Source organism: Somniosus microcephalus, chromosome 1 (assembly GCF_052327205.1).
Source record: "Somniosus microcephalus isolate GS21.2 chromosome 1, FLI_Smic_1.0, whole genome shotgun sequence".
In the NCBI taxonomy this organism is placed as follows: Eukaryota; Metazoa; Chordata; class Chondrichthyes; order Squaliformes; family Somniosidae; genus Somniosus; species Somniosus microcephalus.
In genome coordinates this window covers 116,331,849-116,356,412 of record NC_140987.1, presented here as the reverse complement: position 1 = coordinate 116,356,412, position 24,564 = coordinate 116,331,849, and the positions used below count along the sequence as shown (strand labels likewise).

At 45.3% G+C, this 24,564-nt stretch overlaps 1 protein-coding gene across 5 annotated transcripts in view; it reads left to right on the top strand.

Annotated features, from left to right (window-relative positions):
* LOC147124316 (intracellular hyaluronan-binding protein 4.S-like) overlaps nucleotides 1-23,239 on the top strand; it is a 36,761-nt gene extending 13,522 nt beyond the window's left edge. Inside the window, exons 4-8 of one of the 5 annotated variants that reach the window (XM_085984930.1) lie at nucleotides 9,622-9,693; nucleotides 13,355-13,435; nucleotides 15,178-15,355; nucleotides 15,783-15,971; nucleotides 22,407-23,239. In XM_085984930.1, the coding sequence (XP_085841056.1) occupies nucleotides 9,622-9,693; nucleotides 13,355-13,435; nucleotides 15,178-15,355; nucleotides 15,783-15,971; nucleotides 22,407-22,457 (571 nt within the window). In that variant the 3' untranslated portion in view covers nucleotides 22,458-23,239. Of the gene's footprint in view, nucleotides 1-9,621; nucleotides 9,694-13,354; nucleotides 13,436-15,177; nucleotides 15,356-15,782; nucleotides 15,978-22,400 lie in introns of all 5 variants that reach the window. The other 4 variants (XM_085984924.1, XM_085984915.1, XM_085984919.1 and 1 more) reach the window with 4 other exon arrangements.
* The last annotated feature ends 1,325 nt before the right edge of the window (nucleotides 23,240-24,564 follow it).

The following is a 24,564-nucleotide window of genomic DNA, read 5'->3' as shown; positions in this document are numbered from 1 at the left end:
TCTACTTGTACACATGCTTAATTTAACAAAAAATGTAATGGGGATTTAATGCTTCAATATTTGCATTGTGTGAGCATCGGCAGAGGTGGCCTGCTGCTGTCTTGATAATCCATCAGTTTTATTTATGGGGATTTGGCTCCAAATACCAAAGTTAGCTGGGTGAAATGAAGCACACATTCATCAGTTGGTAGGCACACAATTGTTACGGTTCCATTCAGTGGCTGACCAGTGTATTTGAACCTTTTTAGGGTTTTTTGTGTATATCCAGTTGATTTTTTTTTAAGTTACATTGTCTTACATTTTATTCATTGTATACTGGATAAGGAATAGTGTGCATGAGGCATTATAAAGCTTTAAGTGGCTTGTGGATTTTTCAGTGGGGCGATTCTAGGGAGTGGTACTGTTTGTTTTTAAGGTGTATTGCTGTGTTTGTGCATGGTGGATTTTGAGTGTGGTGCCAAGCCCAGAACTGTGTGGAATGGACTGTGCTTGCTATTTGTGTTGCTGATGTGCCAGTCACTGTGATCAGCTTTTTTTAAAAAAAAACTTCTCTTGGTTTTGGCCTTGGAGAGTATGTGATTTTCTCCGACTTGGCTAATTTCCATAGTGCTTCATTCTGCACTGAATGGATGGCAGGGTCCTCCTGCTGCCACCTCCAGTGAGATAGAAGATTTTTTAAATTTAAAAAAAAAAACGATATGATTCACTTGAAGCTAAATTGTGAAGAGACTCCTCACAATTTAGTTGTGGAGTGTAATTAATAGGAAAATGTTCTAGTCCCCACACCTAAATAATAATTTAAATTCCTGTGTGTGATGGTGGTTTTGCATTTCTGCTTTTCCAGTATGTCTACTGTAACAATTGAAATGAATTTGTTAATGTTTGATCATTTGCTGCAGTTGTTTCTCTTTATATTTTTTAAAAGTTCAAGCTCCACGTGTAGATTGAGATTGCAATCATCCCATTGTGGGAATTGGGGGGCTAACCTAGGAAGTTTTGGTCGCCTTACCTGAGGAAGGACGTTCTTGCCATGGAAGGAGTGCAGCGAAGATTCACCAGGCTGATACCTGGGATGGCAGGAATGACGTATGAGGAGAGATTGTGCCGATTGGGCTTATACTCACTGGAGTTTAGAAGCTTGAGAGGGGATCTCATCGAAACCTATAAAATTCTGTCAGGCCTGGACAGACTAGATGCAGGAAGGATGTTTATGATGGCCGGGGAGTCCAGAACCAGGGGTCATAGTCTAAGGATAAGGGGTAAGCCATTTAGGACTGAAATGAGGAGGAATTTCTTCACCCAGAGAGTGGTGAACCTGTGGAATTCTCTGCCACAGAGGGCGGTGGAGGCCAGTTCATTAAATATATTCAAAAAGAGTTGGATATATTTCTTGAGGCTAAAGGGATCAAGGGATACGGGGTGAAGGCAGGGACAGGGTACTGAATTTGGATGATCAGCCATGATCTCGTTGAATGGCGGAGCAGGCTCGAAGGGCCGAATGGCCTACTCCTGCTCCTATCTTCTATGTTTCTATGAACTTGTGTACCTTTTAAGGAATGCACATGATCATCCTTTCTCACTCCATTTCTTTTCTCTTTCTCTCCCCCCCAACCCCACCTCACTTTTATATATGTATTACTTTTGACTACAAGAGGCAGCTTTAGTCCATTTTGGTGGCAGTACCTGTAGGTCAGAAGGTTGTGGGTGCAAGGTGCACACTAGAGCTTGAGCACATAATTGAGGCATCCATTCCAGTGGTGCATGTCTGAGGTACTGTTCATCCAATAAGACATTAAACTTTGTTCCTGTTCTGTGGACAGTAAAGATCCAATGGCACTATTTGAATTACATAGAACTTACAGCACAGAAACAGGCCAGGTTCATGCCGGTATTTATGCTCTACACAAGCCTCCTCCTGCCCCCATCAGCATATCATTCTATTCATTTCTCCCTCGTGTATATCTAGCTTTCCTCCACTCTCTGGATAAGGAAGTTTCTACTGAATTCCCTATTGGATTTATTAGTGACTAGCTTAAATATATGGTCCCTAGTTCTGGCCTCTCCCGCAAATGGAAAAGTCTCGCTTTTTACCCTATCAAACCCTTTCATAATCTTAAAGACCTCTATCAGTTCACCCCCTCCGTGTTCCCTTTTCTAGAAGAGCAAGGAGTTCTTTGTGTCCTGGCTAACCTTTATCCATCTACAAATATTACCTAAAAACGGTCATTAATCTCGGCTGTTTTGTGGGATTTTGCTGGTGCATAATGGCTGCCTTGTATATGCCTATAACAGTTGGCGCACTTCAAAAAGTAAAGTACTTTAAGATGTTTTGACTTAAAAGGTGCTATATAAAAACAAGTATTTAACCATGAAATATTGAGAATAATAGTGTGAGCAGTGTATTTGATTTTTTTAAACAGCACCAAGTAAGGAAGAGAATTGGGAAATGTAGGTGGGAACTTTGATTAATTGAATGCTGGATTATTTACAATCTACTCGGCAGAAGTCGTGGGGAAGTTGGCAGCTCTGAGGAGGTTCTGCACAGACTGTAAATTACTATTATGATCTTGGTCTTTGGGCCCTTAAAGCCAATACGGATTGAAATCTGAAATCTGTCTACTACTTGGAACTGCAGAGTAATGGGGGTCATTTAAATGTTATTCCTGATAGTACTGCTTCTGTAGTTCCTGTGGAGGACACGGTTAAGTAGAGAAGAATGTTCGAGTCTGCGGGAAAGGAAAAACAACTGCAGCAGATGATCAAACATGAAATAAATTTGTTAAATTGTTACTTTGGATGCTGTTGCAACATATCTAGCTCACTACTGCTGGGATCACTGACTGCTGGAAGAGATGCCAATCATGAGCTGTGAAAGACTCTGGTTGAAACCATGGAGCCAGATGAGCTCAGAAAATCTGGGCTGACTCATGACCGCTAGACATCTTTGCAAAAAAGAAAGGGTAAAGATTGCTTTGTCCTGTTCACCATTGCCAGCACTGTTTCCTACCTCAAATCAATGTCGAGCTCCAGATGACTGATTTTTGGGTGGTGATTAAATCACCCGAGTGTAGGTTCAAGATTTTGCGCGAGTCAGTTGCTGAAAACCAGAGCTGGGTGCCACTGAACCAGTTGAGGTTGAGAAGACTTCTGACTTAATACTGGAGAAGAATTGTGAGCCTGGAGAATTCCTGTGCTGCTTGGTTGATGCTTCTGATCTGGAACTAGTAATCTGACTCTTCGTAGCAAACAATATAGACCCGTAATTTGCGGTCAGCGGCAAAGCAAAGACATTTGCCGCTGGCCCCAAAGTAAGCTTCCCACAAAGATCTCGCCATCTCTGGTGAGAAGTTCGGCTTTTCCAACGTGAAATTGAAATCAACGCAAGTTAGTGGGGAATCCCTAACATGATCTGCTGTGACACCAACAAGATGTCTAAGCAACCAATCAAATACAGAGTTCTCAGTCAGTGAACCAGGAAGTGAGTAAGCTCCTTTTTGATTCTAACTTTTAAAAAATGTTAGTGAGCAAAACAAAAATTGGGGCTCTCTCTGGGGTGGGGGGTGGGGTGGGTGGGGGGGGGGGGGGGGGAGCGAACCTGAAATAAAGATGAACAAACTTAAATTTTCTTTTAAAGTTTCTTAATTTTAATTAAAATGGATACATTTGACACTCCACAAAATTTAAATTAATTTTTCAGGGCCATAACCTTTGATTAGCAGTCAGTAAACTGTTAAAATACCAGTTACACCTAATCCAAAAGGGTCTAACTTTTAATGGGGTATTTACCGCGGAAGAGCCAAAGTTTTTGTCCGTTTCACTGATTGTGGGGTGGGGGGCATAATATGGCATTAGGATGAATCAATCGGAACTGTGCCTGGATCATGCCTGAAGTGAGTGTTTCATTTTTCTCACAAACCTCCTAATAGTGTTGTATAACCGCTTCCTGTGCTTCTAATTTGGTTTGGCTGTTTCATTCGGAATTGCAAAGCTAAAGAATTGAAATTGAAAATCTTGCTTTTATTTTTAACCTGTAACCTAGCTTGAAAGTTGAGAAGTTTGTTTTATTTTGAAATATGCAACTAAAGTGATAATTGTGTGTAGTAACATTTTGGACTCCAATATGATGTGGCCAGTTCCCATGCAGGAAATATGCCAATCTTAGTCACAGGAGGTATGAGATTGAGACCAAACATCTCCCAGAGGAAGGGAAACTGAAGCTAGTCATCCTGAGTTATGCTCGTGCAACTCCTAATGAAATCTAACAAACTATTAAGAGTGCTACACATGGAGATGAATGAGCATGTAGGCCCACAACACACACCGCCGCTAAGAAGTGGGATGCAGACCTAGTGGGGCTGAACATTCACATGGGGCTTGCATCCCAGTGTAAGTGTCTGGGATCTTCTCCACTGATCCTGCCAAAGTTCAGAGGGAGGTCCCTTGATTTCAATGCCATAGGTGGTCAACTTGTGGAGTGTGGGAAGGAGAAACTTCTGAAGAAAACAGGTGATTTTTCTTTTTAAAGTCCAGGCTACAATGTCAGCCTGGACTCATTTGAGGCCAGTTTGGTGGCTTGATATACCTGGTCTTGCCTTGCGTTCTGTTAACTGCATCTCAGCTGATGGGAGGCTGGGGATGCAGGGACTCTCGGAATTGGGAGACTCCACTTCCTTCTACACTTTGACCTTACAAAGGGCGAGTGGAGGCTCGGCCCCTTGCAAGACCCTGTGGAATCCCCAGTGTAAGGCTGAACCCAGTTTCTGATCCCTGGCCTAATTTTTGGGCCTTCTGGCACACTCCTGTGAAGGTATGGTGGGACGTGTGCTGGAAGGATTGTGGAATTATGGGCCCTACATCTTTACACTGAAGCGCTGATGCCTCCCCACAAAGGTAGGAGAACCATTCTTGGGTACACGCTTGCATGTCAGGGCTGTATTGACTGGCATTAGCTCTGAGAGCACCCTACTCCCTGAACCAAACATGACTCTCTGCATGTGGTCTGGGGCATAAACAGAAAAATTTGATAAAAGCCAAGTTTCTAGAAGCAGGTTTACTGCTTGTTGGCCTTGGCTGGTGAGGGAAGAAAAAAAGATATAATTGATGCGCTATCAATTACTCATAAAAGACTGAGAGTTAGAAGAGTAACCAAAGGCTTTTATTAACAACAGAATGGAGGTCTGCCTCGCGTGGTCGACCGGTCCATGATACTAAGGGCTGGGGAGCAGTCACCTTTATACTAGGACCTGTGGGAGGAGTCAGCCGAGGCATGTCCAGGCATGTACACAGTGGAATACAAACAGGACAAACAGGAATACAAACAGTGGTTTACCACATTCACCCCTTGTTTAAAATTGAGTCCGGCGGGGTGAAGTGTATTAAAAGTTAGTGTATTGGAGTCTCTCCGGAGGTCTTGTCTGCCGCTGTGATCTGCGTGCCGACGGCAGGGGTAGTGAAGTTTCCGGCGTCGAGTCCAGCGTAGGCTGTGGCACAGGCGTGTCGTCCTCGTAGATGTCGAGCGGGTCGCGGGGCCCAGGCCTGCCGTCTGCTGGGGCTGGATATCGGATCGTGGGGGGGGGTGGTAGTGGGTAGTGGGTTACTGCGGCCCCCGAGGGTGCAAGGTCTCTTATGGAGACTGTGTCCTCCCGCCCGTCCGGGTATGCGATGTAAGCATACTGGGGGTTGGCGTGGAGGAGGTCGACCCTCTCGACCAGGGGGTCCGTTTTATGGGTCCTCACGTGTCTTCTCAGTAGGACCGGCCCTGGGGACGTCAGCCATGGCGGTAGCGATGTCCCCGATGTGGACTTCCTTGGGAAGACAAACATTTTCTCATGAGGGGTGGCGTTAGTGGCAGTGCAGAGCAGTGACCGAATAGAGTGGAGCGCATCGGGGAGCACATCCTGCCAGCGGGAGGTTGGAAGGCCCCTAGACTTTAAGGCTAGCAGGACGGCCTTCCAAACTGTCGCATTTTCTCTTTCCACCTGTCCGTTCCCCCGGGGGTTGTAACTGGTGGTCCTGCTTGTGGCAATACCCCTAGTTAGCAGGTACTGACGGAGTTCGTCGCTCATAAACGATGAGCCCCGGTCGCTATGGATATAGCTGGGGAAGCCGAACAGGGTGAAGAGGTTGTTCAGACATTTAATGACCGTGGCACTGGTCATGTCCGGGCAGGGGAAGGCGAACGGGAAACGGGAGTACTCATCAATAATATTGAGGAAGTACACATTGCGGTCGGAGGAGGGGAGAGGCCCTTTAAAATCGACGCTCAGGCGCTCGAAGGGGCGAGTGGCTTTTATCAGGTGGGCCCTGTCTGGTCTATAAAAGTGCGGTTTGCACTCAGCGCAGACTTGGCAGTTCCTGGTCATGGTCCTGACCTCCTCAATAGAGTAAGGCAGGTTGCGGGCCTTGATGAAGTGGAAGAACCTGGTGACCCCCGGGTGGCAGAGGTCATTGTGGAGGGCCCGCAGTCTATCGATCTGCGCGCTGGCGCAGGTGCCACGCGATAGCGCATCCGGGGGTTCATTTAGCTTCCCGGGCCGGTACAAGATCTCGTAGTTGTAGGTGGAAAGTTCAATTCTCCACCTCAAGATCTTGTCATTTTTGATTTTGCCCCTCTGCTTGTTGTTAAACATAAAAGCAACTGAACGCTGGTCAGTGAGCAGGGTAAATCGTTTTCCGGCCAGGTAGTGCCTCCAATGACGCACAGCCTCCACAATCGCCTGGGCCTCCTTCTCAACAGCGGAGTGTCTGGTCTCCGGGCCTTGGAGGGTTCGTGAAAAGAAGGCCACGGGTCTCCCCGCCTGATTGAGGGTAGCGGCCAGGGCAAAGTCAGACGCGTCGCTTTCCACCTGGAAGGGGATGGATTCGTCCACTGCGTGCATGGTGGCTTTGGCAATGTCCTCCTTGATACGGTGGAAGGCTAAGCGGGCCTCTGCCGTCAAGGGAAAAGAGGTGGACTTGATCAGCGGACGGGCCTTGTCCGCATAGTAGGGGACCCACTGGGCGTAATAGGAGAAAAACCCTAGGCACCTCTTCAGGGCCTTGAGGCAGTGGGGCAGTGGAAGTTCCATAAGGGGACGCATCCGGTCGGGGCCGATGACTCCGTGTTCCACAACACAGCCAAGGATGGCGAGGCGGTTTGTGCGGAATATGCACTTCTCCTTGTTATATGTCAGGTTTAGGAGTTGGGCGGTGCGGAGGAATTTTTCGAGGTTTGCGTCATGGTCCTGCAAGTCACGGCCGCAGATGGTCACATTGTCCAGATATGGGAAAGTGGCCTGCAACGCATTTTGATCTACCATCCGGTCCATCTCCCTTTGGAAGACGGAGACCCCGTTGGTGACGCCAAAGGGAACCCTAAGGAAGTGATAGAGGCAGCCGTTTGCCTCAAAGGCAGTGTACTGGCGGTCCTCGGGGCGGATGGGGAGCTGGTGGTACGCTGATTTCAGGTCAATGGTCGAGAAGACGCGGTACTGCGCGATCTGTTTGACCATATCGGCTATACGGGGGAGTGGGTAGGCGTCCAGCAGGGTGTAGCGATTTATTGTCTGGCTGTAGTCGATGACCAGGCGCTGCTTCTCGCTGGTCTTAACGACCACAACCTGGGCTCGCCAGGGGCTGGTGCTGCCCTCAATAATCCCTTCTTTCAGGAGCCGCTCCACTTCGGTTTTAATGAAAACCCTGTCCCCGGCACTGTATCGCCTGCTCTTTGTGGCGATGGGCTTACAGTCGGGGGTGAGGTTAGCAAACAGTGGTGGGGGGGTGACTCTGAGTGTGGAGAGGTTGCACCTGGTGCGCGGCGGGCAATTTGGAAGCTGCTGGCTGCGGACTGTGAGTGGGGGTAGGGGTCCACCGTACGCCATCGTAACACTTTTAAGGTGGCACTGAAAATCTAACCCCAGCAGGACGGCAGCGCAGAGGTCAGGCAGGACCAGAAGTTTAAAATGATCGTACACGGTCCCGTCTACTACGAGTGTCACCACGCAGTAGCCGCCGATGTCCGCCGACTGGGACTCAGAGGCCATAGAAATCCGCTGTTGCGCAGGCAGGACTGGGAGAGAGCAACGCCGCACCGTGTCGGGGTGGATGAAGCTCTCCGTGCTCCCAGAGTCAAAAAGGCAGATTGTATCGTGACCATTTACCTTAATGTCCATTGTGGAACTGGCCAGTTGGTGCGGTCTCGCTTGGTCCAGTGTAACGGATGCCAGCGTAGGGGTCGGTGTGTCGCTGCGGGTATCAGATGAGGCGGTGTCGGGGGCCTGCTGCGTCCCGGCTGTCGTCCAAGATGGCGGCGTCCATGATCCCCATGTGGCTGGAGGCGTCCAAAATGGCTGCTGTACCGGTGATTCGCACATGGCCGGGGAGGTCCAAGATGGCGGCCCGCATGGCCCACACGCGGCGCTGCTGGGGTTCGGGGTGGCTTTGGCCCTGCAGACGCTAGCGTAGTGTCCCTCCTTCCCGCAGCCCGAGCAGATCGTGTTTTTCGCCGGGCAGCGCGCTCTGGGGTGTTTTGCCTGGCCACAGAAGTAGCATTTCTGGCCTTGGGGCACTGCTGTCTGGCCTTGGGACACTGCTGCGGTAGTTGGGCCGTTGTTGGGGTGTGGCTGGGGTGGCACGGCGCTATGAGGCGGTCCTACCGTGTCCCAGGCTGTCATTCCCCGCGGCGTCCACGGTGCAGAGGAGTAGGCATCCATGCCCTGGTAGGCTGCATCCAACGATAGTGCGAGTTCAGAGGCCTTGTTGAGGTCGAGGTTACTCTGCTCCAACAGTCGCTGTCGGGTGTAATTGGATCTGTGGCCCGCTACAAAAGCGTCCCAGATAAGTTCCTCTGTGTACATGGCGGCCTTTACATCCTTACAACCACAGGCCCGGCCAAGCACAGACAGTGCCTGAAGGTATTCCACGGTCGATTCCCCAGGTTGTTGTTTACGACTCCCCAGGAGGTGCCTGGCGTACACTTCGTTCACTGGGCGCGTGTACTGGTCCTTGAGGAGCTTGATAGCGTCCGCGTACGAGGTCGCGTCTTGGATGACCGAGTACACTCGGTGGTTCACTTTGGAGGTCAGGACATCCAGTTTGTCCTCGTCCGATTTGATTGCTTCGGAGGCGGTCAGGAATTTTTCGAAACACTTAAGCCAGTGAGTAAACTTGGTGGATGAGTCCGCCTCCCGATGATCTAAGTCCAGGCATGCTGGTGTGAGGATCTTCTCCATTATAAAAATGTTGTTAATAAAATTGATGCGCTATCAATTACTCATAAAAGACTGAGAGTTAGAAGAGTAACCAAAGGCTTTTATTAACAACAGAATGGAGGTCTGCCTCGCGTGGTCGACCGGTCCATGATACTAAGGGCTGGGGAGCAGTCACCTTTATACTAGGACCTGTGGGAGGAGTCAGCCGAGGCATGTCCAGGCATGTACACAGTGGAATACAAACAGGACAAACAGGAATACAAACAGTGGTTTACCACAATAATAAAACAGTAGATCAGCCGAAATCCCCTTTTGTCCTCTGAGAACATTATTGGGCCAAATTTAACTTGAGAAATACCTTTTTGGGTTGTAATCTAAACCTATATTTTGAAGAGACTGAACAGTTGGGTTATACTAAAACTTTCTCTTTTAGGGGAATGAAACAAGAGGACAAAAGGGGTGGAAGTGGATCTCGAAACTGGGGAACAGTCAGAGATGATCTGAGGTATGAACTTGTACAGCAATGCTCAGGAAACTACAGTGGAAATGTATAATGGCCAATATCCCGCTTACTAAATTAGAGAAATTCCCTTATTTGGAGAGATGTTAAACTCCACACTCTCTCCATTTCTGGCACCCATATGCCATTAGCAACTCGAGGGTGAATAGTGTACCTGGTAACAATGTCTGTGTTCTTTAACCAGCTGCTAGGAAATGTGGGGAAATGGTTTTACTTATTCACAGCTTCCCATTCCCTCGTTCTTGTATGGGCAAGCTCCTCTTCTGGCTGATATTGGATGTAGGGGAAATGTAATTTGAAGTGTTTAGGGGGCAAAATGCTACCCAACTCCACCACTTTTTTAAATAAAGGTCATAAATGCTAAATCAATTCTCCATACTGTCTAAATTTATATTTACAGAAGTAATTTTTATGTTGCCTTTATGCTGCATCTGGAGCAATGCAATTGAAGAGCTGCTGTTGCTTTGTGCAATTGTGATGCAGCAGTGTCAGACTGGTGGTATATGTATACCCCTGTGGTTACTGGGCTCTGATGGCTGACAGGAAAGTTGAGGGTAGAAATCCCACAAATTAATGGACAGGACTTCTATCTACTGCTTTGGCATGCTGCAGGCCATGCCCCAAATCCCGGCAACAAGGTCAGTAGAATATTTGATGCAGGCATCGGCACCCATTGTGGCGCAGTAGAGGTGTCTACCCTGCTGAGGGAGTGGCACCCTGCACTCTGAGGGGGGTGTCCAAGGTCTGAATTGGGCTGAAGGAAGTTGGTACAGAATTTTTTTTTAAATCTGTTTTTTCCTTCTCTGAACAGAGGGCCAACTTTTCATGGGAGTCAATGCTTCTGGTGTTAGTTACCATTTTTTCTGCTTGGCATCTTCAGTAAGCCCACAAGAGAACCCACACCTGCTTTCAGCAGGCACAGGTCCTACTGGGCAAATCCAGGTCAAGCTAGGCAGAATTCCTAGGACTTCCCTCTCAAAAGTTGCTCTGTGGTGTTACAGCGACTTCATCCGCCCAGCACAATTTTTTAACCACCTTTTTAATGGGCTGAAACCTGGAATATACGGGTTCTGCCCCAATTTGCAGCTCCTCCCCAATTGGAATTGCACTGTGGTATGCCTCCCTCACCCTGAATTGTGCAAGTTTTACCCTCTGGTTCTTGGTGACACAAGGGAGCACCTCAGTGTCAGTAATTTTTATGAAAAGAAAAGCACTGCACTAGTGCTAGTTGCACTTCATGAGCATGAAGCAAAAACTATGCAAGATCAGCTCTTGGAGAAAGTCTCATTTATGCCAGTACTAGCCCACACCAATGACATTGCACTGTATTCTGAAGGTGTCCTGGTGCCCATAAGTGGTGAGAGTGGAAGTTTTGCATCTCAATAGTTAAACTGCCTTTTGAAATCATAAGAACATAAGATGTAGGAGCGGGAGTAGGTCATTTGGCCCCTCGAGCCTGCTCCGCCATTCAATAAGATCATGGCTGATCTGATCTTGGCCTCAACTCCACTTCCCTGCCCACTCCCCATAACCCTTGACTCCCTTACCTTTCAAAAATCTGTCTATCTCCACCTTAAATATATTCAATGACCCAGCCCCCACAGCTCTCTGGGGAAGAGAATTCCAAAGATTCACGACCCTCAGAGAAGAAATTCCTCCTCATTTCCGATTTAAATGGGTGCCCCCTTATTCTGAAATGATGTTCCCTAGTTCTAGATTCCCCCACGAGGGGAAACATCCTCTCTGCATCTACCCTGTCAAGCCCCTTCAGTATCTTGTATGTTTCAATAAGATCCCCTCTCATTCTTCTAAACTCCAGAGAGTACAGGTCCAACCTGCTCAACCTTTCTTCATAAGCCAACCCTTTCATCTCCAGAATCAACCTCATGAATCTGTCCTAATATACTTTTTTTTTAAATGTTTGTCTCCTTGAACAAAGTCCTACTGGGAGAGTGGGCAGGTGGCCTGTTCCCAGACCTCTGCTCGTGCCCCCTTTGGCTAGCTGATGGGGGCTACAAGGTACTGTCCAGGAAGATGTCCTTCCCTTCTGCAGGAAGTTGGCGCAGCTTCTGTGCAGATTCCAACCTCAATGGAGTGGCGGATCAAATCTGCACCGTCTTCCCCTGTTGCATCAAGTGTTAGTGTTCTGTCTTATGGTGCTACCGAGATGCCTGTTTTTATTTAAACTAAAATACATTGGTGTATTTAATATTTGTCCAAGTGGTACAATTTAACATTTTTTGGTATCTGTGCTGACTATAAAAACCTACGTCTCATGTGGTTAGCAGCATTTTTGTGTGAAGCATAACATCTTGGAATAATACTAACTTCCAACCACAGATAAGAGTAATTAAATGTTGAGGGAGATACTCATCCAGAGAATGAGTAACAGAGCACGGCTCATTGGTCCAACTACCATTTAATTCTGCAGGGATAGAACAGCATTTATAGAAGCTACAACGCTGAAGCGGGCCATTGCGCTCAACCAGTACATGGCGCCATTTACCCTCCACACGAGCAGATAGTTCTAATCACATCTACCTCGTCTGTTCCCAAATCCCTTGCTCCCTTTTCCTTCATGCGCCTATCCAATCTTTAATGTTGACAATTTTTGCCTTGCCCATTTTTAAAAAGTGAATTCCTCCGCTCTCAACTGTTCAGAAAGAACTTTGTCCTGCTCTCTGTTCTATATCTCTTGCATGTAATCTTGTATCTATGGCCACTTATTCTAGATCCCATAGCTACTGGAAACAGTCTGCTTCTGTCCTAATATCTCCTTCTGTGGCTCGGTGTCCAATTTTGTTTGCTAATGCTCCTGTCGAGGGCCTTGGGACGTTTTACTACGTTAAAGGTGCTATATAAATGCAAGTAGTTCTACCTACCGTGTCCCATCCTTTCATCGTTTTAAACACTTTTATATTGCCCCTTAAACTATGTTCTAATGGAAAAAAAGCCCCAATTTTTTCAAGTCTTTCTTCATATTTGTAATTCTTGATTCCAGACAGCATCCTAGTGAATTTGCATGGTACACTCTCTCTAAAGCCTCAATATCTTTTCCTAATCAATCTGAGATGTTGCCTTTAGTATCCTGAGGGGAGAAGCAGGAATGGAAAAGACTAGAATGTTGTTGTTAAAGTCCTACAGTTGTGTACTGTGGGTTAGGTGGTATATCTTTCTGTCAGACTAGCTGTTAAATCCAAAATCTATTCAGAGCATAATCTACACTATTCTATAGTCTTGTACTGTGGGTGAAGAATACAGCTTTTAAAAGGGAAGTTGATAACTATTTGAGAAAGAAAAATCTTTTGAATGGGCAGGAGAATGGGTCTAAGTGTGCAGGCTGAATGGCTGCCTTCTCTGTTAAAATAACCCGATGCTGTGATCTTTCTGTAAAACTAACTTTAAATCCAAAATTTCCATTTGATGTGAGGGGGGCTTCCTTTGGCTGCTCAGTGCATAATCTGCATTATTCTAAGGAAATAAAATGGATTTGGGGAATGGGAGAAGAGTGGCTGTAGTGGAGAGAACAAGGTAGAAACTTAACATAGTCATGATGTATGATTTTAAATCTCATGACTGCATTGGGGTCGGACTGTGACGAGACTTTGTTTTTTACCACCCCCCCCCCCCCCCCACAAATTTACAGAGAGACTGAGGCTACTCCAGCTGAAGAGATGACTGACATGGAAGAGCCCCAAGAAGTGCTTGAAGGAGATGCAGAGAACAAGTGAGTTCACTACTGATTTCTGCTACTGTGCAGCACTTGTGCTTTCCTGGTTTTTGTATTGGTTCAGAAGATACTTCTGGATGAGAGGCCATTCAGGTCATCTTGGTTCATTCATCTAGAAAGTCATCTTTTGGTTTTCTTTAATTCTTTCTTGAATAATTCAATTATTTTTCCCACTACTCTATCCAGACGTCCATTCCATGTATAAATCACTGTGTGATCAATACTTCAATAAGATCACCTCTCAAGATGACTTTTAAAGTTGAAAAGCCCAAGTTTCTTCAGTCTTCTTTCCTTATAATGCAGACATTTAGCACTATGGATCAGTTTTGGGGATTTTATGGGTACTGTTTCCAGTAATTGAATGTCTTGGGGACCAGAACTGGACACCGCACTCCAGGTATGGTCTGATTAGACACTATACAGTTTGCACATGACTTCATCTGACTTGTGCTCTGCTATTTTGGTTATATAGGTCAGCACTCTATTTACTTTGTTGATTGTGGCTCTGCATTGGTTGGACATAGTGTCAAGTCTACTAAGACTGGTAGGTCTTTTTCAACTTCATCCTAGGCTATTTCAACACCATTCGGAGTACATGTGTCACTGATGCTGGGTCGTGAATCAGTTACTGATTACATTTACAATCTTGAGCTGTAAACCCGTTGGTTATTACCAATTTATATTTGGTTGATTGAAGTTGCCTATTAAAAATAACTTTCCTGTTCTTGCACATCTTTCCTCGCATACCCTTCTATCTCGTGGAGCAAACTGTCTTTCTTCTTTGGTTGCTGTGGAATCAGTAGCATACCCCTGGTATTAGTTTTGTGTTAAAGATGTCTGACCAAAATAGTTGATGTGTAGCTTTCTGCATCCCACAGGATCAACTTATTGCCTTCCAGCTGTTCCTGACATACAGGGCTACACCACCTCACCTCCCTTTTCCTGTCCCCCATCTTTTCTGAACACTCCATGAATGTTGTTTTCATTACCATTCCCTGGAGTAAATAACATTTGATAATCCTACTGCATCGTAGTTCCCTGCTGCCACAATAGCCTTCCGTTCTGGCATTTTTTTTCTAATGCTTCCAAGTGTTTGTTTATATATAGCTTTATTTTAGATTTGCCTCCTTTGGCCACTAGTGTCTCTGCCTGTTATTGGTATGTGGTTCCCATAAAGCTGGGTTATGTGAGTTCACACCCACCTGGTCTTTGGGTGGGTGGATGAGGGAAGATTCAAGAAACCACGGGCAAGATCAAAAGCTTTGATTTTTCATGCCCACTTTAGCCCCATCAGTCCTGTTTTGTTTGTCTTGCAATGATGCTGAGAATTCTCTTTAAAAGGCTGCACCTGCCTAATTTAATTTGAAGTCCTTGGTTGAAATAGGACTATCACAAAACCAGTTCTTTCTATCTAGGGGACAAAAAAAGCAAAATACTGCGGATACTGGAAATCTGAAGCGAAAAAGGTTGGCAATACTCAGATCAGGCAGCCTCTGTGGAGAGAGTTAACATTTCAGGTTGGTGACCTGTCATCAGAACTGATAATTGTTAAGAGATGAACAGCTTCAAAGCAAGTGCAGAGCCAGGGAAAAGAACAAAAGGGAGAGGTCTGTGATTGGGTGGAGGGTAGACGTGATTAAATGACAAGTGATGATGCGACATTATCACCTTTTGCCTTGCACGATCAAATATTTTTAGGAGTTTATCATTAATTTGGCTTTTTTTGTGTGGTGTTGTAGACTGAATGAAGGGGAGCATGAAGCAACTGTAGATGATGGTCCCCACGAAATGACTCTGGATGAATGGAAGGCACTTCAGGAACAGACTCGCTCCAAGAAGGAATTCAACATCCGCAAACCAGACTCCAGTGTTTTGTCAAAGGCAGTTGTGATCCATAAGTCTAAATATGAAGGGGATGTAAGTGGATTAGATTGTTAAACTGGCCCAACACCTATTGGTATTTATCAAATTCTGCAAATTTGGCAAGCCTAGAAGTAGGCGTGTTGCTCTGTCTCTGTGACATGGTGCCAGGCAGTCACCACTCTGCTCAGTCTCTGATCGCGACCACCTTGAGCTTTTGGTGCAAGTGGCTGAGCAAAGGCTGTGATACCTCTCCGGGGGGGCGCGGGAAGAGGAGAAGGAGAATCAGTGGGTAGTCCAGCTTGATCAGCAACCTGTTTCGCCCAGCTACATTCTTGCAGCAGAGGCAGGAATCCAGTGAGGCCAAAGAATGGAGATAACTTGGAAGTAACATTACCGGTTTAGATTTTTTTATTATTCTCATTAACCAATATGCCTGTCATACCATTGTTTAAAAACTAATATTTATTGCTTCCTATATTAGGAACAGAAGGAAGAATCTGATGATGAGGATCACCATTACTTTAGAAGATCAGCAAATGACATCACCTCTAAACTAGACATTAACTTTGGCAGTCTTACACGCCCTGGACGAGGACGGGGTGGTGCTAGAGGTCGTGGAAGAGCCAAGCGAATCACTGAAACCAGGCCGGAGGTGCCAGCTGCAGAGATGGTAAAGGTGATCTTTATATTGGGGGAGTGGCCAATTGCTAGAGGGAAAAGAGAAAACACTTCTAAATAGGACAAGAGTATGAATAAATAATTATGACACTTCGAAGCAGTGACTGCCCAACTTGGTGGTAACAACTACAACTTGCATTTATATAGTGGCTTTAACATAGTAAAACTTCCCAAGACGTTTCACAGGAATGTTATCATCAGATAAAATTTGACACCGAGGCACATAAGAGATATTAGGACAGTGAGCTTTGTCAAAGAGATTGGTTTTAAGGAGTGACTTAAGAGATAGAGAGGTGGAGAGGTTTAGGGAGGGAATTCCAGAGCTTGGAAAGCTGAAGGCACGACTGCCAATGGTGAAGCAAAGAAATTCTGGGATGGGTGGAGATCTGAGGATTGTAGGGCTGGAGAAGGTTAGAGATGAGCAGTTATAATTTATATAATGGGTAAATGCAGTATACTGTAGTATGACTCCTACAGACCAGTAACATTTTGGGTTCAACCCCTGGGCTGTACTGATTAAACCAATTTAATCATGTAAGTTCTACAGTTCACTTTGGGATTCCTACTGTGCATTGCTGTTCACAGACCCCTTTATTAAAAGTGGATGTGGCATAGAATTGCAAAGGAATTATAACATGGAAACAGGCCATTTGTCCCAACTAGTCCATGTGGATTATAAACATCAACATGAGCAGTTCTCCTAATATCATGTACCTTGGTCATTTCCTTTTATCCCCTTTTCCTTCAACCACCTATTAAGAACATAAGAAATAGGAGCAGGAGTAGGCCAATCGGCCCCTCGAGCCTGCTCCGCCATTCAATAAGATCATGGCTGATCTGATCCTAACCGCCAATCCACTATCGCAGAACCATCTCCTGAATCTAACAGAATTAGACACACGAAATAGGAGCAGGATCAGGCTATACGGCCCCTGGGCCCGCTCCGCTACCCACAGGGCCATGACCGATCCGAACCTAGACTCCTGTCCAAATTCCTGCCTGCACCCCGTAACCCTTAATTCCCTTTACTTCTAGGAAACTCTATTTCTGTTTTAAATTTATGTAATGATGTAGCTTCTACAGCTTTTTGGGGCAGCATATTCCATGGACCTACCACCCTCTGAGTGAAGTAGTTCCTCCTCATCTCAGTTTTGAAAGAGCAGCCCCTTATTCTAAGACTATGCCCCCTAGTTCTAGTTTCACCCATCATCGGGAACATCTTCCCCACATCCACCCGATCCAACCCCTTCACAATCTTATATGTTTCAATAAGATCGCCTCTCATTCTTCTGAACTCCAATGAGTAGAACTGAACCCTGTGGGACACCACTACCCACTTCCAACCATTCTAAGAAACTGCCCTCAACTCCCACTCTCTTTCCTCCCTTCTTACCAGATTTTAATGCAATTTTCTACCCTTCCCCCAATTTCATACCCTTTTATTCTTTTCAGTACCCTTCTGTTGTACCTTGTCAAAGGCTTTCTGAAAGTTGTCATATCCATTATATTTCCCCCAGTCACCATATCTGACACCTCCTCATAAAGAACTCCATCAGGTTTATCAAGCACAAGCTTCCTTTCTGATATCTGTATTGGCTGCTTCTAATTTAATTTCTCTTCACCACCTATTTAGTAACTTCATTTTTAATTAAAGATTCCAAAATCTTCCCTACCACAGATGTTAAACTAACTAGTCTGTAATTACCTAGGTTAACTCTCTGTTTTTGAAAATCGGTATTACGTTTCCAATCCTCCAGCAGGCACACATTTTCAATGGAACTATGAATGATAATTTCTAGGACCGCCACTATTTCTTCTATTTCCCTTGGGATCCTTGGATGTATCCCATCAGGTTCTGGCACTTTGTCCTCTTTTAACTTAAATAACTTCTCTAATGCTGTTTGTTATAATGTCTCCTCTTGCTTTTAACCAATTCAGGATTTACTTCCTCCCCAATATCCTTTTTTCTAAACACTGAAGCAAAGTACAGGAAACTTTGGTTTATCCAGAGGTTGCATGTCCGGAATACTCGATCTAACGGCAAAAATCAGGAGCCGTTTTCTGTAAGCTTTTTTAGATCTCGTTCTTTTTTTTTTCCCCAGCCACTGCAAGGTCTGTAGCTATAGCAACAGCTTCAGCTACAGATGCTTGCAGCTGCAGCCGACTCTTTAGAAGCTGTTGCTAAGCAACAGTGTTTGTTGTCAGATACGGAGATGAAAACCTCTGTATGCTTCAACATTAACTTTGTATGTCCGGCAGTTTTGATAGATCGGCAACACACCGGTCCTGTCAGTGCCGGATATCACACAGTTTCCTGTACTTGTTAAAATATATATACCCCCAATTTCCACTTGTACTCTACTAACTTAATATTTTTTTCAGGAGATTTCTTGTGTATTTGAGAAAAATATATTTTGAGATTCTCTGCTCATACTCCCTCCTTGCTTTCCTTATCCCTTCCTTAACCTCTTCACTTATTTTCTTGAATCCTCTTTTTTATCAAACCTATATAGGACCCATGTACCCTCTTCAATTTAAACAAAATGCTGGAATCACTTAGCAAGTCAGGCTGCATTTGTTAAGAACATAAGAAATAGGAGCAGGAGTAGGCCAATCGGCCCCTCGAGCCTGCTCCGCCATTCAATAAGATCATGGCTGATCTGATCCTAACCGCCAATCTACTATCACAGAACCATCTCCTGAATCTAACAGAATTAGACACACGAAATAGGAGCAGGATCAGGCTACACGGCCCCTGGGCCCGCTCCGCTACCCACAGGGCCATGTCCGATCCGAACCTAGACTTATGTCCAAATTCCTGCCCGCTCCCCGTCACCCTTAATTCCCTTTACTTCTAGGAAACTGTCTATTTCTGTTTTAAATTTATGTAATGATGTAGCTTCTACAGCTTTTTGGGGCAGCATATTCCATGGACCTACCACCCTCTGAGTGAAGTAGTTCCTCCTCATCTCAGTCTTGAAAGAGCAGCCCCTTATTCTAAGACTATGCCCCCTAGTTCTAGTTTCACCCATCATCTGGAACATCCTCCCCGCATCCACCCGATCCACCGATCCAACCCCTTCACAATCTTTTATGTTTCAATAAGATCACCTCTCATTCTTCCGAGCTCCAATGAGTAGAGTCCCAATCTACTCAACCACTCCTCATATGTCCATCCCCTCATCCCCGGGATTAACCGAGTGAACCTTCTTTGTACTGACTCGAGAGCAAGTATGTCCTTTTTTAAGTATGGACACCAAAACTGTACGCAGTATTCCAGGTGCGGTCTCACCAATACCTTGTACAACTGAAGCAATACCTCCCTATTTTTATATTCTATCCCCCTAGCAATGAAGGCCAACATTCCATTGGCCGCCTTAATCACTTGCTGCACCTGCATACTAACCTTTTGAGTTTCGTGCACCAGGACCCCCAGATCCCTTTGTACTTCAGTACTTTCCAGTTTCTTGCCATTAACTTGCTCTACGATTTTTCCTTCCAAAGTGCATAACCTCACACTTTCCAGTATTGTATTCCATCTGCCAAATCTCTGCCCATTTACTTAGCCTGTCTATGTCCCCTTGCAGGTTTTTTATGTCCTCCTCACTCACTACTTTCCCTCCCATCTTAGTATCATCTGCAAACTTTGATATGTTACACTCGGTCCCCTCCTCCAAATCGTTAGGAGGGGACCGAAAGGGAAACATTGACCTTTCATGCATAACCCTTAATCAAAACAGATTTCCAGCATCTACAGGATTTTGTTTTTCTTCAATATCAAAATATATATACTCTGCAATTTTGTGATCATTTAAAAAAAAAAAAAAAAAAACGATCCCACTGTTGATCTGCAGTCCTGTATGCCAATTTCTTTTTCCACCATTCCCTTGGCTGGCTCGCTCCTCAATCTGCCCTATTCCAATCTGATAATCTTTTAGTACTAACCTTTTTTCCTTTTTATTTGGACTTTAAACTTCATGTTTTGGCCACTACTCCCAAGGTACTCATCTACCTGATCTGGGTGAGGAAAGAATCCCTCTGTTATGAAGCTGGCCCACAGCAAATGGCTTTAATTATCAGCATCCAGACTGACTTATGAAGAATGACCCTTGAGTGATGCACCAGTGAGCAGCCCTAGAGTTGATCCCCAGTGAGAGTCCTCTTGATGAGGAAAAAGTAGAAGAGGAAAAATAAAAAGTAAATCAATTGTTGCTTGGATAAATTAAGGTAATGTTGTTCTGTGGCACCAGATCAACATTATCTAGAAAAAGTACAGCTAATCCCAATCTATCCAAGTGCTTCTAGGAGGAGAGAAATCCTGAATGAGATTAGATATCTCTACTGTAATATTCAGTTATGGAATATTAACCTAGAAGGTAATATCTGATTACTTGAATACAGTTCCCATTGCTTATAGTGGACTCATTTGTGAGAATGCGATTTGTCTGCTATACGCGATGGCTGCCAGCACTATTACAGTACTCTTATATTACAAGAATGTTGTAGATCACAAATAAACTAAACAAGACTGCAGTTTAAATAAAGCTAGTTGAATTGCATGCAGTCAGTGCTTAGTACAAACTGTAACCCCACACCAGAGTGGATTAAAAGGGCTTCTGTACACAAATGGTAATTGAATATTACAGGAAACTCTTGTTTAAACGGCACCTAATTATCCGGAATTCTCTAATAACCGGCAAAATTAATGAGTAGGTTTTGAGGCTTCCGTATACAGTATAATTGCGGCTGTGTAACCGGGGATCTCGTACCTTTTGCCGTGTAACCACGGCTCCTGCACCTCTGGTTGTGTAACCGGGTTCCCTGTACCTGCGTTACGGGGCTCCAGCGCCTCTGGCTGTGTGATCGGGGCTCCAGCGCCTCTGGCTGTGTGATCGGGGCTCCAGCGCCTCTGGCTGTGTGATCGGGGCTCCAGCGCCTCTGGCTGTGTGATCGGGGCTCCAGCGCCTCTGGCTGTGTGATCGGGGCTCCAGCGCCTCTGGCTGTGTGATCGGGGCTCCAGCGCCTCTGGCTGTGTGATCGGGGCTCCAGCGCCTCTGGCTGTGTGATCGGGGCTCCAGCGCCTCTGGCTGTGTGATCGGGGCTCCAGCGCCTCTGGCTGTGTGATCGGGGCTCCAGCGCCTCTGGCTGTGTGATCGGGGCTCCAGCGCCTCTGGCTGTGTGATCGGGGCTCCAGCGCCTCTGGCTGTGTGATCGGGGCTCCAGCGCCTCTGGCTGTGTGATCGGGGCTCCAGCGCCTCTGGCTGTGTGATCGGGGCTCCAGCGCCTCTGGCTGTGTGATCGGGGCTCCAGCGCCTCTGGCTGTGTGATCGGGGCTCCAGCGCCTCTGGCTGTGTGATCGGGGCTCTCGTACCTTGGGCCATTGTCACTCCATATCCCTTCTTCCTTATCCGGAATTTTTAATCAACCGGCACCATCCCGGTCCCGTTGGTGCCGGATACCAAAGAGTTTCCTGTAACTAGATGATGTTTAAAAAAAACTTGCATTTATTTACTGCCATTAATTACCTCCATGTCCCAAGGCGCTTTACAGCCAATTAAGTACCTTTTTGAAGGATAGTCACTTGCTCTGCAGGTAATTTTTACTTGTGTGTGTATATAAAAAAAATACTTGTGTTTGTTCTTGCATTCAGTGCACCTTAGAGGTGCAAAGTAGTGAGTAAGCACAGCTGTTTCTGCCTGAAATTAATGGAGCACTTAAGCTGCAATAACCGGCAACTTTGAAATTGACATTGATACAAATGGCTAAAGGTTCTCATGTTTTGGCTGATATAAGCAACTGCCAGTTTTAAACATGGTTGTTTTAAGTGGTGGGGACTGTATCTGAAAACTTGCCTGCAGAGCAAGTGACTACCCTTCAAAAGTACTTAATTGTACATTTCAAAATGCTTCATGTACAGAGATGTGTTGTAGCATTATATAAATGTAATTGTGGAGTTTAAATTGTGAAATGGAATAGGAATTTCTACTCTACCCCTTTTCCAGTGTGTGCTTCTAAGATCCTTCCCTTTTTTTGTGTCTCATCAGTGAATGAGATCCTCTTCTGCCGATGTTGGTCATCTCCAGGGAATATTGCTTGTGGGCAGGGCTACTCTGGTCTCCATATTCTAGGGACCAAGCAGTATAGAAGCAGCTGCATTAGGGTGGGGGAGAAGGTTGTAGATGGGAAGCAGACTGCAGGGGTCTTAGTGAGGAAAAATAACTTATAGTTGCTGTGTGGCCACAGAAAAGGAAGCTAGAAAAGGCTGTGATAAACAGTACATGCAAAATCATCCAGACTTCTGATTCTAGTTCTTGCTGTCCTACACTATTATTGTTTTGAATTGGGAGGTGTAAATGAACATTGATTTACCTAAATGTTGCAATTCAAAGTCAATCTTTTAAAAATAAATTCTTCTCCCCAGATACAGATAAGTGCTCCCAATCCTGATGACCCTGAGGACTTTCCAGCTCTTGCTTGAAGCAGCATTGAAGTTTCATAGTTGGCACCAGTCTTGAAGTTTTGGCACATTGAGATGAGAGGCTTTTTGCTTCAGTTGCAACACTGACTACAAGGAGTGGCATTTAGCTCGTAACTACTGAAATTGGACTTTTCTGTTCACTACTGGGTGTGAATAGATCTCACTCAGTGTTTGTGTGGATGAAAGATGGGTGGAATATGACATTACTACTGAGTTTTCAGCACCTCCCTTTGTGCTTAATTGTGTAATATTGGCATATGTCTTAAACTGCTGAAGAGAAAGAGGTATATTTGATGTTTAAAAAAAAAAAAAACAATGCTATATATTAAAAATATTGAATGGTTTGCTTGAATTGTAATGGTTTCCTGAAAAAGCACACGGGTAAGAGAATGCAGCCTATATTCTGACTGACTAGATGGTTCTACTATTTGGTTAACTGTAAATTTAAGTATTGCAGGCATGTTACAGAAATGGCCACCTTTGGTGCCTACCCAGTAGAAGTAGCTGCAATTGCATCCTTGAAGCCATTTTGAACATAATGTGCATATGTCCTTGAACTTGAAGAGTTGCTTATTAGATCACAAATTTAAAAAACACACAAAACCAAAAAAACTTGCTTTGATTTCCCCCCCCACCCCACTAGTGTCAGTTTTTGGAAGCAAAGTGTTAAATTTGTGAAGTTTGGACTAACTTATGTAAAGGGGAAAGACTGCATATTTTGCCTTTTTAGTAAATATGATTGTGAAAACTTGATGGAATAAATGCAGATTTGTTGAAAGTTAGTTCTTTTTTCCTCATAGTATATCTCTTGCCAAGTTACCAACATCTCTTCTCAAACAAAAAGATTACACATTATGAAGTAGCAGAGTTGAAATCCAGTATCTTTAATGTATAAATAATTAATTGTTGATTCCTTACACTGCACTTTAAACAGCAGTTTAGAGGTACTAAGTGTTTTTCTTTTAACTATACAAGAGTGGGGAAAAAATACCAAGTCTATAGCAGGCACACGGTCACTTTTTGCAAGAACAAAAACCTTCAGATTTTTGTTTGATCTGGATGGGGATAACTGGGCAGAATTTAAATGCTTCTCAATTGGAATGGAAACATTTGTGTTTTGTGCATCTCTCAGTTGCTGGCTTGAGTTGTCTTGACAGATGCGTGGTGTAGGATTCGCAAAATTGAACTTTATATTATAGAGGGTCGAATGGCAGAAGAGGCCATGATTTTAAAGACTTTTAAAAGAAGCCTAGGAAAAAGGGGCATTCAAAATGGCCACCAGACCCCGTGACCAACTTATTGGGACACTTTAAAATGGTTCCTGCAGTCCTCAGAGAGCTTTGTGGATTCAGCCCTCAGTAAGTTCTGGAAGCCGTTTCTGAGAGAACGAAACCAGACACCCACATATACATATAGATTGGATGCAGATCCAGTCAAGATCGGCCTGTAGATAAAGGCCATCTCAATGTTTACCCAGACAAAAGGGAACAGTTTCATATTCATGAGAAGAGCAGCAAGGACCTGTTAAGGACATCACCAGGCCATTAAAAACAATGCAGGTCATTCCAGACCAGCGATGGCCCATTACCGGCCATCCAAGAACAGTTTAAAATATAATAACTACCCCGTTGTGCTCCCAGCCTGCCAAAATTAAAACAAAAGACTAACCTGATTTGGTGCAAGATAAGGGCTTCTGATGAGAAGTATATCTGGGAACCCAGGGGTAGGAAGAAAAAGACGGCCATCGTGGAAAGCGGTCCTCGTGGTGCTGTCGTATCGGTGGCATCAGTGCTAGAAGAAGGAGACGAAGACGGTTCGAGCCGGCGTCCCGGCCCGGGGTAAAACATCGGGAGATCATCGACCAACCCTGGGCCGTTGGCAAAACGGGAGGCCATCGACCCACTCCGGCTCGGGAGAAGAGATAATTAAAAAACGACAGAAGAAATGATGGGGGCCAGCCCGAGGCTCCTCTGACTGGGGTCGAGCAGACGATCCCCGACATCCAGACCAGCCCGTGTCCAGCCGTCCCCAACCCCCACCTCGAGAGGTGTGGCGCAGTTCGCTGGGGCTCCACCAACCACGGGGAGACGGGACGCCTGAAAGGATC